Consider the following 14,377-nt stretch of genomic DNA (forward strand, 5'->3'; position numbering starts at 1 on the left):
TCGTCCTTTTCGGGAGTGCTAGCTCATGCCGAAGACTCTGGATGGCTGATTTAAGCTCCTTTTGGATCATCCAGACTCTTCCAGATCAGAAGATGGAGCTACACGTGGAGGTGGTGGTGTGGGAGATTGGAACAAGATGCTCTTGTATTTCTTCTCACACGAAAATCTAGAGTCAAAATCCTAGAACCCACCTTAGACCTCACGCCCAAAGAGGAAGGACTCTTCCTCTGTTTCTCACGCACAGAAGCCCGCCCCCTCTCTATTTCATGCCCTTTCTCTTAGAAGGATTTTTCCACGATAAAATTCAACACTTTTATTGCACAAAAATGAGAAGAATTTAAGGTGGGCGTGGAGAAGAGATTGGATAAGGATAAGTGGTTCAAATTAGTTCGAATTCAAATCATTTTGAATTCAAACCAAAACCACTTTGTTCTTATCCAAGTGGGATGTCAGAAGAGTTGAGGCGTGAGACATTTCTCACGCCATTCCCTTCTTAAATCGTTGCATAAAACTCAGCCTTCCGAAGGTGGTGTCACCAAGGTAAGGATAAGGATAAGTTTTAGTTTGTTTTTAAGTCAAATTCAAACCCTTTGAATCCAATGATTAACCAAATTTATCCTCATCCAAATGGAACCAGAGAAGGGGCGACAAAGCACTTCTGGGTGTGGAAAAAAGTCACGCAAGAACCAATTTCGTGCATGAGAAGAGTGGTTGGCATTTAGGGAAGAGTCCAACTTGATTTGGACTCCAAGTTTAAATCCAAATTCAAACCATTTGAACTTAGATTTTACAGCAACCAAATCTTAATCCAAAGGGGATCAGAAAATGGGCGACATTCACTTCTGGGCGTGAGAAAAAATTCATGTAAGAACATTTCTTGCATGGAGAAAAGAAGGGCGCAGTAATGAGGTGGTGCATGGGCTTGGTTCAAACTAATTCGAATTTGAATTTTATCCAATTAGGTTATTAACCAAACTAAATTAGATTAGACCTAATTAGACCACTGAACCTAATTTAATTAGGTAACAAATAGCCTCGCTTAAATCCTAATCAAATTAAAAATTAATCGAGCTTAAGTCCTGATCAAATCAGCAATCGAATATTTTCCGCGATTAGGTCATTTTATAACCTAATTGGGTCAAACCAAATTGAATCTAATTCAATTAGATTTGATCCAAACGTCAATGCTCAATCAAATTGAGCTAATTAGCAATCTAATTGCTAATCAATCCTCCTACAACTATCAACAATTAGCAAATTAATTTATTGCAACTTTTGTACAAGGTTAATCATCAATCGAATTGACGATTATATCCTAGAACAATTTTCAATCATCGATTAGCCATATGATCAGTCAGAGACTTCTTTTGAGTGACTCTGTAGGTTCGAACATAAGTCGATAGCACAGGATCAATCTTCCTATACCAATCAAAGTGACCATCTAGCAATGGTACTCGACGTCTGGATAGATCGAAAAATTACAAAGCAACATTCAAGAACCTATTGACATATGGTTACCGTATAATTCATCCTTTTGACCCAAATGCTCAAGATGACCTAGGGTTTAACTGTCAACCTTAAAAAGATCATCCACATTGTATTTCAACTTTTCAAATCCATCACATGGATTATCCCGATTGAGGTTTTACTGAATTGAAACACATTGATGTATTAACTCCTACTTATTCGGAGGGGTCAATTCCATCTTGACTCACACACCGACTTCGCAAATGCTTGACTATGTCCAGAAATCTTTCATCATTGAATTAGAAATTCAGGCAGTCCGACACTAAAGTACAGTGAGTTGTTTGCAAGTCACCGTGGTGATCTCAGGTCGGAGAGATACTTATATCCATATCCTTCGCGAACTACTCTTGACAGCAGAGTGCTCAGCAGTTGGTCATATTCAGTGAGATGTACCCTTACATCTCACTTGCATGCCATGCCAGTGTCTTCACATTTTTTGGTTAAGAGGACAACCTACGCACATGGCACACAACGACCTATACTTGATATAGCTATCGTCCTAATAATAGCATATCATTTGGCCGTGAATTGGATTTAAGGACTAAACGATATATTCTCCTATATCGATTCAAATAGTCCTAAGGACTTTATCACAAAACAGGAGTTCAAATAAGATGTACACAGAGTAATGAGAAAACTAAATAATATTTATTATTTTAACAATTCATATGTAATTACAATAATTAGCTCAATCTTCAACAGGTTGACGATTGGCTTTGGGACATAATTTTCAATACTCTATCTCTCATCTTCTCTCATGGAAGATCGTGGAGCTCGAGAGGCCTCAGCGGCCCTTCGATGGTCATTGTCGGCATCTCAGCCAGCCTCCCTTTCCCTCACTCCCTCCTCTCTTTCTCTTTTTCTCTTTGGTTCATTCCTCATTTTTGTGTCGGTTCGGGCCCGGTATGGGGATGTACCAACTCATACCGCTGGTTGACGGCACACGGTTTGGTTTTAAGTTGGCGATCCTTGGTCTTAGTATTTATTCTAATCTATTTCATTGCTTGCCACTGACATCTATCTTCTGATTTAATGAAATGATTTGGTCATAAATATTTGTCCATGCAAAATATCTTTTTTGACACTATCTAGATTAAGGTTCATTGTACTGGCCGGTACGATATCGAGCATACCATATTATACCGATATGAACTGGTATGTAGTTTTATATTGTACTAACGCTCAACATACCTCACAATCTCTTACTGTACCGCATACTAATATTGTAATAGGATGATAACAGTACGGGATCTGGTACTGAGGTGGTGAAGCTTGATCTAGATGTTAATTGTTATACTGATAGTGTTGGATTTGGGTTTCTCTTTATGGAGATTCTTGGTCTCTTTCAACAAGACAATGCAACACATGTAATAGATATCAAGTCAATGATATTTTATCATTTTGAACTCATTATGATCCTTGGGCCTTGTTCTTGGTGAAATGGGGCATGGGTTTTTCCTTAACAAATTGTGTTGACATGAAGGATGTGAATGATGCTCACCGTTCATTACTGCATGGAGGCACATTTAGGACATGTAGGAATACCTATTGTCTTCCTTGTTACATAAATCACCTAGCAAGGTTCTATTTTGTTTCATTTAGGGAATTGAAAGTGTATGCTGCTAAACCAAATTGCTAGAGAAACGATTTTAACTTAGATTTCCTTGCTTTTGTGTTGTTGGCATGCCTATGTTTGAGTTAAACAAGGTTTGAATTTTAAAATACTGGTACCAAACCTTATACTGTTTTTCCATCGGCATAGTACTTGTGCCAATGCTCCATACCAAAATTGTCTACTTCAAATAAATTGAAAAACCATTGGCATGGATGATATGCCAACCAAACCTCATACTATTTTTCTGTTGTCATGGTACTAGTGCTAATGCTCCGTACCAACATTGTCTTTTTCAAATAAATTGAAAAATCATTGGTACGGACACCGATACAAACTAAGATATCTGGTATAGTCCTAGTACAATTGTTTTGATGCCCCGACATCTGTACTGTCCCATTTTGGTGGTTTTTTAAACCATGGTTAATATATTCTTGCAAGAAATTGAATTATCTTTTCTTTTTTAATAACATAGGGATTGTTTGTGAAAGATATGTGGCCGTTTAAATTCCATATTTTTACTACAAATATGGAACTGCTTGTTATTTCTCTCTATTATAATATGAGTTGCTCATTTTTTTTGATTAGATGAGTGGAAGAACTTTCTGTCTCGGATAGAAAAAGATGAAAATGCACAAGAATCTGAACTTTTAAAAGATCCAAAAGATATTTTAGAGCTTCGGTTTTGGGCATCATATCGCGGGCAAACCTTAGCAAGGACTGGTATGTCTAACCTTTTTCCTACTTGCAATTGTCTTTATGTACATATAATTGTTGTTGCATGGATGCATCTTACTCCAAAATTTGATGAGTGGGCCTTGATGTCGTATTCTTTCATATATTTGTTACTTATAAAGAAATTTGGTCTCTTTTTCATGCTTTTATAGTTTCAACTATCTTACATGGTCATAAATTGGTAGGATGAAAATTGCACAATGGCTAAACGAAATTTATGTACGAGAGCATAAAGTTATGGGGAAGAGCTTGTGTGTAATAAGGATATCTTGGAACCCTTTTTTAATTGATATAGGAGGACGAAACCCCCCTAGGGATGACTTGGAACCTTGTTGACACAATATCTTTAAGAGTTTATGTTGGAAAAATTATATCTGGCCTCCTTGCTTATTTGTTGTAGAGTATGCACATATTAGTGAAAGCTTTCGGATTAAACATATGGAGAGATATTGATTTCTGGATAATGAAGTTGATCTGGTATCAGCTTGGCAAAATTCTAGAGCGGGCCAAAGCTAGAAAAAGAAAATGTAAAGAATTACCTAAATTATCCAATATATTAAAATGTCCATAAAAAAGTCAAGAAGATTGGACAAAATTTGAAATTTTGAATATTCATTAAAATGCATAAATTTCCATAAATTTCCATAAATTTCATTGAAATATGCATTTTTTTAAACCACATTTAGTTGTGTAACTTGCAGTATTTATGGTGCTAACGAGAAGTGAGATACATGAGATTTGAATCCAGAGGAAAGTTTTATTGCTTTAAAATGGTAAAGAGGTAACTTCAATGAAAATGGTAGCTGAACGAGCATGAAACATTTTAATCAGAATTTTAAGAGTAGACACTTGTAGTAGGAAACTTCTATCCAAGGCATTAAACCTACCCTGGAATCATTCACTCACTCTTGTACCGGTGACTGAGGCTGTCTTGCAGTTGCTTCTGCTTCAGATAAATTAAAGGCTAGAGCAACCACTTTTGTTAAGTTGAATGATAAAGAAAATCTGAAATTTTCTGCCATTTGACCGGTTAAGCTAAAATGCAAGAATTATATTTTATTACTTGTGTTAGGCTTTATTTATGAGTTTAATATAAAATTATTGTTTACATGTCTTATAATTTGAATTTGAATAAAAATGCTTTACTCGAAATATGTCTCAGGATAAAGTGTCTTTAAGTGGTAACTGGCTTGGTCTTCAAGTGCTTATGGGTTCAAGTCGCCCTCCTATGGAAATTTGAAGGAAGTTTTGACAGATCAATTCTTTTAGTGTATTACTTGGGCTTATGAGGCTTTTGGATTGTTGGTTATGTGGGTGACATGTTGTCGAACTTGGACTCTAGGTCCAGTTTGCCTGATGATTTCTGGTTTGTGTGACACAACCCAACTTAGTTCACCGGCCTTCTGTCACTGTGGTTGGCTGAGGCAATGGAAAAGGCTGGTCTATGGATGACATGTTATTAAATATATTGCCATGTGGAGCCCATCCTACCAACTGGCTCTATCTACATATAAAGAAGAGAATGTCTGGAGAGCATGGAAGGAAAACGAAAAGAAGAAGAAAAGGGAATAGCATTCAATATGGCACATTTATGTTTTGGCTTTGATGGTCTTATAGGCTGGATTTGGACCTTAAATTATTCTTATCTCTTTTATGGGTTTATGCAAAAACTTGGCATTCAGTTAAGTTTCTATGCTACATGTGTTATCCTTTATATTGGACCTGATTGACCTACCTTAAATTAATCCTGCTACCATAATCCACCATGTGGAGTGCATGACTCTACTCCACTATAAACAACCTAGAGTTTTTGATTGCACTCCACCAACCCAGATATGATGAATATAATTCCATTATCAAAATTAGTACTTGGAGTGAGTATTGCATTCTTCACCTTGCATTCAATGATCCTAACTTGTTGAAATGGAATTTGGGGCCCAGGCCTTCTGGCTAGGAAACACAGATACTTCAAGTCACATTTCATTTCTATGTTGAATTGGATGCCGAAATGCCAGTTACTTCTTTGAGACCAATTTGTACTTGTGTTAATTATTCTATCTTTTAAAATTAAGAAAAACATGCCGATACTTTTTGGATACACTTTAGAGTTTAGATACTTCCCCAATACATCCAAAGAGTGACTTGGATGGTTAATTTTGTAGTCTACTGATATTAATTTTAAAATATAAAGTATGCACTGTTTATGGGCAATGACTAACAATGAACTTGTAAAAGTTTATGCTGCCTTATAAAGTGTGGAGTATGGACCATGTTATTTTGATAGCGTACCATGCTTTATGAATACTTTTCTTACATATGCATAAGTACATATAAATTACATACACGCATATATATACATATGTTTATACTGATAGGTATATCTACATATATATGTTCTCGCATGTATGCGTGCGTATTCTTTGAGGTATTGTAGCTGTATCATATCTTACCTTTTCAAGATTTTCCATATCAGGATATCCACATCATGTCATATCCGTATTCCATATCCATGTCTGTGATTCATAGACTACCAGTGCATGGACAAGTTTATTTTTAGCATGGTTCAGATTTTTGAGACTTACATTTTCAAATTATTTTGTAAATTGGACTTATGGTTTGCAAACTGCATCAATCATTGAAGATTTAGATGTGATTTCTGTTATTGGTCTCCTAGGTTCCTGCACAGCTATTGATAGCCTTGCAGTGTCATGGAGACATAATTGCACCAGCACATCTGCAGTGGGGGGGGCATTGTACCATCTTAAAGATGGTTAATATCAACGACAAGCCATAGTCTAAATCTCCTTCTAGTTTATAGATAGTTTGCGTGACTACAATCTTTCTAGTTTTGTTCAATGAGGTTTTATCTTTCCCTGCAACAAATGATATTTCTGCATAATATTTTTTATGTATGAGTTAAGGCATATTGCAATATTAGTTAGTTTATTATAGTAGAAAATATAACACAATTTTAAATTCAATACTATGTCATTTACCTTGGAGTTCACATGGGCATCTGGGCTGTTGAGCAGGTCAATTTCCTGCAGTTATCTGGGCCATTTTTGACTTGACAGTCATGGTGGCAAGTTTTCCTTTCAGGGTTATTTAGTTGGATGATTGATTCTAGGGCTGGAGAAATTCATATTGCAAGATGGTTGCTTGCAATTTTGCCCAAATTTGGGAGAAATATAAACTGAAGTGGACAGACATACAAGTGTTACTTTATTGTGTATGGTGAAGTCTACAATAGGAATCATCAGAAATGCCATAGCAAGAAACAATTCCAAGGAAGATTGCTAACAGCATAACTAAAACAAATGATCTTGGAATTTTTATGATTAGTGAATAAAGTGCTAGTCTCTATCGATCTTGTCGTGTATAATTTCATAGACTCTAATTTATTGATAAAATTCTTGAAGTTTTTGATAGTTTGTCCATAATTTTTTTGATTGTTCAAGAGTACTTCAAAATATCATCAAGTCAGTAATGTCTTTGCGAACAACTTGATTTAACATTTTATGTAGTTTGGTGAATATTTTAATTATGTTCTTAAATGAAAATATTTTTCAGTTTTATATATTAGGCAATATCATTTTTTAGAGAAGGGTGAGAGGCCCACCTACACTTTAATTTCAGAGGCCAAATACTTGGGGATGCACAAAAACACAAATCTCGAAACTCTTGTTGCTTAACAGAGGAGTGTGACCATTGGGATAAGGCCCAGTTAACTGATCTACGCAAGGTCATGAACTCAAATGACTTGCATCAGGAATGGCTAGCGCTAATGCATCAACGTCCATGTCTATAGATGTTGAGGACATTTGCCCTTCAAAACTTTTTTCGTTCACTTACAAGACAATCTCTTTGATAAAATTTCTGATGAGGCTACTCTAGGAGCGAAGATGGTCCATCAGAACCTGATATGTATGTGCTTAAAAATCCTTTCATCTGTCATATATTTCATATGCAGATGCTATGTAGTTTCTACAACATTTAAATAGTCGGCTTGCTTTCTTTCTTTGATTTGTGACTTAACAATTGAACATGCTAAATTTGCTGAAGCCTGCCTGATATTGGTTGCTGATGATCAGAGTGAAATATCACTAGGTTTTATTAATTTACATGCATTGCAATGATAACATCTTTCTATGTATTGTAACAATAGCTTCTTGTTTTTGTAAAGTGCTCTGATGCCTATATCCTAGTGCATATGATCATGCACATATATTTGTGTTTTCTCAATAATACAAGCTGCATGTATATATTGGACTTCTTTAACTCTTCAATCACCTACCACATGCATCTTAATTGTTCTTATGAAGAAAATAATGTATTTGTAAGCATATTTTGGGGAAGCCAATTTAGTCTTAACATATTCAAAGTTAATGAGCAAACCACCTTGTCTCCAGTTTTTGTAGAGCATCTATCCTTATATTTTATATGTAAATGCACGAGTATTTTGCTGATCTGAAATCAATCTCTTTTCTCCTTTCACTGTGTGCAGTACGTGGGATGATGTACTATAGAAAAGCTCTTATGCTCCAAAGTTATTTGGAGAGGATTATTTCGGAAGGTTGTTGCAGCTCTATGTTTTTTCTTTTGAATTTATGTTAGCATGTTAAATCACCATATCTTTGTTCTAACAGATCCAGAAGCTGCACTTTCTGGGAGTGATATAACAGAAACTCAAGGGTTTCACTTGTCTCCTGAAGCTCGTGCACAGGCAGATTTGAAATTCACATATGTTGTAACATGTCAAATTTATGGCAGACAGAAGGAAGAACGAAAGCCAGAAGCTGCAGATATTGCATTGCTAATGCAGCGGTTTGTATGCCTTATTTAATCATCATGCATAGCTGTGTCCTTTATTCATGCAATGGAATCTTGCCTTTCAGTTTATAAGTGGAAAACTGCATATATTAGAATTAAATCATCTAGCTGATCTCGTTTATTTTTTCTTTGGTGCTAGGAATGAAGCTCTTAGAGTTGCTTATATCGATTTTGTCGAGAATGTTAAGGATGGTAAACTCCAAACTGAGTATTACTCAAAACTTGTCAAAGCTGATATCCGTGGAAACGATAAGGTCAACATTTTCACTAGCAATGTCTGAGTTTCCACTAGTTCTCCATACATAGTGATTCTTTTATTTTTTATTTTTCCCCTAATTTACTTTAGAATGATTTCATTTTCAAATATCCATTATTTTTTCCTTAATTATTAATAGCCTTCTTGTCTGGAGTTGGTCCTTATGAATTGTAGAGTTCTTTTTTACTTCCTTGTGGCATATATGTGATATTACTTTAATTTAAATATTGTATTATTGGTCAGCATACTTCGTTAAGCTTGTAAATTTGCATCATATTTGCTATATAAGATTATGCATCATGCCTGATGGAAGAGGGCATAGATGTTGGTTTAGTGCTTTCTATATGATGATGCAGCTATAATACTTTTCTTATTGCAAATTTATAACTCGTGAATAATGGATGAAAAGAATAATATTATATTATTTATTTAAAACAAGACTTGAAATCTTGATACCGAATGCCAGATTGGTCTGGTGTAGGTACGGTACTAAGTTGTATAGTGTTGACCATGGTTTTCAGAATTGTTCTGAATCGGACGGTTCGGGGCATATCGAACCGGCATATCGAACCGGACGGTTCGGGACGTGTCGAACTGGACCGACAGAGAATCGGGATGGTTCCAGCTTGGAAAGCGGCACACGCCGGCGCCGAGGGAGAGAGAGGGAAAGAAAGGAAGAGAGAGAGGAGGGGAGGGAATTGTCGGACATCGCCATCGGAGGGCGGTGCTAGCCCACTGAGGTCGTTGGAGGGCCGTGGAATCATCCACACTCGGTGTCGCTCGATAGGGGCTTTAACCTCGAGAGAAAGAGCAGAGGGATGCTAGTGCTGTATGGTTACCATGACACAGCAGAAGAATGGATTTTAAAATTTTTTGCATAAAGAAATCCTAATCATTAAACCCTAATCCAGGACCTCCTTGATGATTACCAATCATATGCATAAATTCATATAACATAAAGGAAGGTAAGAAGAATACTTGTATCACTTAATTCAAATTTTGGTTGAGCTTCCACCAGATATCCAAGTGTTCGCCCTCCAACGGTGATCCACAAAGGATCTTGATCAAGACTCTCACTCCATAACTGGTTCCTCCCTCTGAAATCTTTCTTTAAGAATTTCTCTAGATAGCACAACCCCTGGGCTTCCTTCCTCTCCTCCTAGCCTTCTCTTTTCCTTCTTTCTATTCTCCTTGCCTTTCCTATTTCTCTTCCTAAGCCCTTGTCCTAAAATCGGACTTGTCCTTACTATTTTGGACACGTCCTAACAAGGAAAGGAAGAGGAATATTCAGACAACCTAGGAGACTAATGCAAGAAAGAAAGGATTGAGTTGGATGAAACACCCTGGGCGCACATTCTATTTATAGATGGTGTACGGATGCATACCCAATCCACTCGCACACTTCCATGCAAAATCTTATGCCCATTTATCTATCTCACGCCCCTAAGTCTTATGACACGTGGACATACATCGGGAATTTAATTTGAAGGGTCGCCTTCAAACAGGACTCTTGGGCGCAAATAAATTCTTGGTGTTTCTCCGATGCGTCGCGGGATTTCTTAAGAGGTGCCATTCCATCCAAGGGGTGAGAAACCACTAGAACACCATCCAATGGCTAGGAAGTGGGGTGCCAATTTCAGATGGGGTGATTAAGTTTATTTATATAAATTTTGAAAGAGTTTTTGATTTGTTGCTTACTTGCTAAATGCAACTCCCTATCCATTTGATAGCCCTATCGATGGTTGATGATCTTGATGTACTCATCGGCATGCTGTGGATCTGCCATCTTGATTTGTTCCTTTGCCCTCTCCATCATATAATATAAGAAGTCCATCTGGGGGTATCGCTCACCATCTACGGTCCGAAGTACTTCATATAGAGGCTTGATAGCCGTCACTATCTTCTTGACCCACAGTCAGAATGACTGTCTCGTCACTAAGTTCTCCATATTGCTTTTCTTAGTGTCTGTCCTGGCATATTTGCTTTGTTGCCATTCAGGATTGACAAACATCTGACGTAGATGTGCTTTCTTATCAATCAGACTATCAAGTGCTGTATAATTAGTAGCAAGCCGTATGACATCTGATCTCAATATATCACCTCCAGCAAATTGCCGCATCAATGATAGGACCCATGTATGGTTGTAAATGAATCTGGTGATGCTCTATGCTGACTCCACTATCTTTTGCACCCTATGAATCTTTTCAATATCCATCAACATTAATTGGATCAATGTGTAGTACACGGGATTCAGAAAATATGCGATCGTTGCTCCATCAATATCTCCTTTGCACTTGATCAATCACCTCCATCAATCTGAGGATGTAGCTAGCATCGTGCAGCTTAGCGGAAGCTTCAACAAACTTGTGAAAAAATATTTTTCCATCACAATCTATCAAGAAGTTGATGATGCTTCGTTTAGTAGGACTTGTTCAACCATCACACATCACAGTCAATCCATATATCGACCACTTGCTCTGATATGAGGTAATCCATTTATCAAGATCCTTTTTATTCTGGTTATAAAGCTCACTATGGATTTCTCTTGGTTCTGGAAGATCTATATCTGGACCGGCAGCCTATATAGATGAATTGTCAGAGCGATAATATGGGTTGTCTGCTGCGTTCGCTGGGATGTGACTGAAGTGAAACCAAGATCCAATAGCTCGCCACATATCCTTCTTCTTATCTTTCCTTAACATAGTATCAATCTTCTGTTGCTTGGAATCTCTGTGAGGAAATGCATGTGGATCCAAATCATGGGTAGTGGCTTTTGTTGGAATCTCTTTAGAGGATTTCTTTCTACTGCCAAATGCTCCCAACATGGATGCAAGACGGCTGGTGCCTCTATTGGTGGGCTCTCTGAGGATGTCTTTTTAAATCGTGATTCAGACTTTGTTGCAGTGCTCCCTGAGCCTGATCCACCCTATAAGCTGATGGCCTAAATCGAGCTCTATGCTTGGCTATGTTCTCTAGCTGCCACTGATCATCCAAGCTCGCCTGAATGGCAGTCTCAATTTATGCCTGCTTATCATCTGGAACAGATCCTTCTTCTGACTATCTGGAGTGATAAAGTGGCTTTGCTGCTCAACGGTCCACCTCTATCTTCTTCATCAAATTTCTTTCCTTCATTGCTTTAAAATCGGTGAAGTATTTCTTTATTAATTTATGGACCTCTTGTGGATACTTACGGCACATAGCTACATTCGGATAGCCGCCAGTCAGATGTTGCTTTAACCATGTAACTCCTTTGAATTTTATACTATACCATTTACATCTCCAATGATGCCGACCTGAGAGCATTTCCCCATACTCCCAATCAATGTTATGTTCTGAATCCTTTTTCTTCCTTGATGTATCCATTCCTGAAAATTGATAAGCACATCACTTCAATAATTATGCAAAAAAGATATATTTATTTTTTTAATTTTTTTATATTTTTTAAATTATTTATTTATTTATCTATTATTTTTTAAAATAAAATATATTAAAAATTTTAAAAATTATAAAAAAATAATTTGATCTTAGATCTATGTAAAATCTTGCCATGGATACTACATATAATTTTTTTAGATAGTGGGCATGCATGGAATGCTGTTTTTTTTTCAAATTTAGGCCTAGACTACTATGCGCAAGTTGCGTTGAAACGTTGATAAATAGACACCAAATTTATATCAAAAATAGCTTGCAAGTCCCTAAACAATAATCTGATTTTATAGTTATTTTTAAAATTTATTTTTTAATAATTTTTTTATCAAAAATATATTTTTAATTGAAAAATTATATACTTAACGAAAATTAATGATTTTAATGTCATTGTGTAGATCATCTATAAATCTATAACATATATTAAAATCATGTTAAAAAAAGAATTTTTGACATGGTTTTCCCTTGTTTTTTCATTTTTCATGAATTTTTTAAAAAAAGAGAGGAAGAGAGGAAAGATAGATAGAAAGTAGAAATATACCTTAAAGGGCTTTAATCCACGTATTCCTGGAGTCTTACTGTCACTCTCAATGTTAGGGGGTGAGAAAGGGAGAAAGGGAGAGAGAGAGAGAGAGATTGAGAAACAGAGAAGAAGTCAAAAGACTTCTTCTCTGTCTCAGAAGATAAGAATGAAGCCGAACCGGGTGGTTCGGCTCGGTAAAGCTGTGTTCCGCCCAGTTCAAACCGAAACCATCCGGTTCTGGGCCGAACTGTGTGGTTCCTTTTTTTTTTTTAAATTTTTTTCTTGTCGAGTGCCAAAAACCAAGGCCGATCCGACTCGATTCCGCACCGATCCAGCTCGGTATGCCCTGAACTTGGTGGTTTGGTCCGATTTTCTAAACCATGATTCAAAGTTTTAGAAGGTATGTGAGAATTATGCTGTGTTATGGTTGCAATAGCGGCATGATAAGCTAGTATGTATGCTTCTATATATTTATGATGTCAAATTTTCTTCATTTCATAAGAACCATGTTGTGCAAGTACCTTATTTTTTGTTTTTTTTTCAATCATGTTGATCATTTTCGTGTTGATATTTTATGGCTTCAGGAAATTTATTCTATTAAATTGCCTGGAGATCCAAAGCTTGGTGAGGGGAAACCTGAAAATCAAAACCATGCTATAATATTCACTCGTGGAAATGCAGTTCAGACTATAGATATGAATCAGGTAAGTGAATATCCATGTATTTCCTGTACAGTTTCTATCAGCAACATTAAGCTACATGAGTTGGGTTCTTTACAAGTCAGCTCTGAGCACTTCACTACTAAAATACTGACGTTTGACAATTTATATTTGAAGTGTAGTTTATTCTTTTTCTATATTGTGCTATAAATTGCTATTAAGAACTCTCAGATGATTCAGGTTTCGCATTGTATGTTGCTATATTTAGGTTATTTTTTCTCTCCTTTTTTCGTGCAAATTTGCTTTTCAGGTATGTAAGTACCATGTCTTATAATTTTATATGGTTTACCACCAAATTTGCTATTTTATTCACATTTTAAGAATTAGATGTAATTTTTAGCTAAATTATAGAAATCTTCTATCATAAATCATTAATTTTTCTTTTTGATAATTGCTCCATAATGTGTCTTGCATGTGTCAAAATACTTGGTTTATATAAACTTTTCAAGAGTGTTAATGCAAAGGGGTAATAAATTTATTTTGTACTTAAAGTAGTTATCTATTAGGACCATTAGCCAAAAATCTAATGGGAGGGTTATCCATGGAAAAACATGATGATTTGAGGGGTATATATGCAAGTAGTGATTTCAGAGGGTAAATATGTAAGCCATATTTTTCAAAGGTATACATGCAAATGCCTTGTAAGTAATATATATGTGTTTGTGCTTCTGAAAATGGTTTTGACTCAAATTGCTGGTATGTCTTTTTAAATTTAACTTTTATTTATTGACATGTAACAATTTTCACAT

The 14,377-nt window shown here is 36.1% G+C and overlaps 1 protein-coding gene across 3 annotated transcripts in view; it reads left to right on the forward strand.

The window, feature by feature from the left end:
• Positions 1–14,377, forward strand: part of LOC105035361 (callose synthase 9) — a 127,630-nt gene that overhangs the window by 66,634 nt on the left and 46,619 nt on the right. For all 3 annotated transcript variants that reach the window (XM_073256697.1, XM_073256698.1, XM_073256696.1), the window contains exons 33-37: positions 3,728–3,862; positions 8,379–8,447; positions 8,521–8,698; positions 8,844–8,958; positions 13,494–13,613. In XM_073256697.1, the coding sequence (XP_073112798.1) occupies positions 3,728–3,862; positions 8,379–8,447; positions 8,521–8,698; positions 8,844–8,958; positions 13,494–13,613 (617 nt within the window). The remainder of the gene's footprint in view (positions 1–3,727; positions 3,863–8,378; positions 8,448–8,520; positions 8,699–8,843; positions 8,959–13,493; positions 13,614–14,377) is intronic.

Source organism: Elaeis guineensis, chromosome 4 (assembly GCF_000442705.2).
Source record: "Elaeis guineensis isolate ETL-2024a chromosome 4, EG11, whole genome shotgun sequence".
NCBI lineage: Eukaryota > Viridiplantae > Streptophyta > Magnoliopsida > Arecales > Arecaceae > Elaeis > Elaeis guineensis.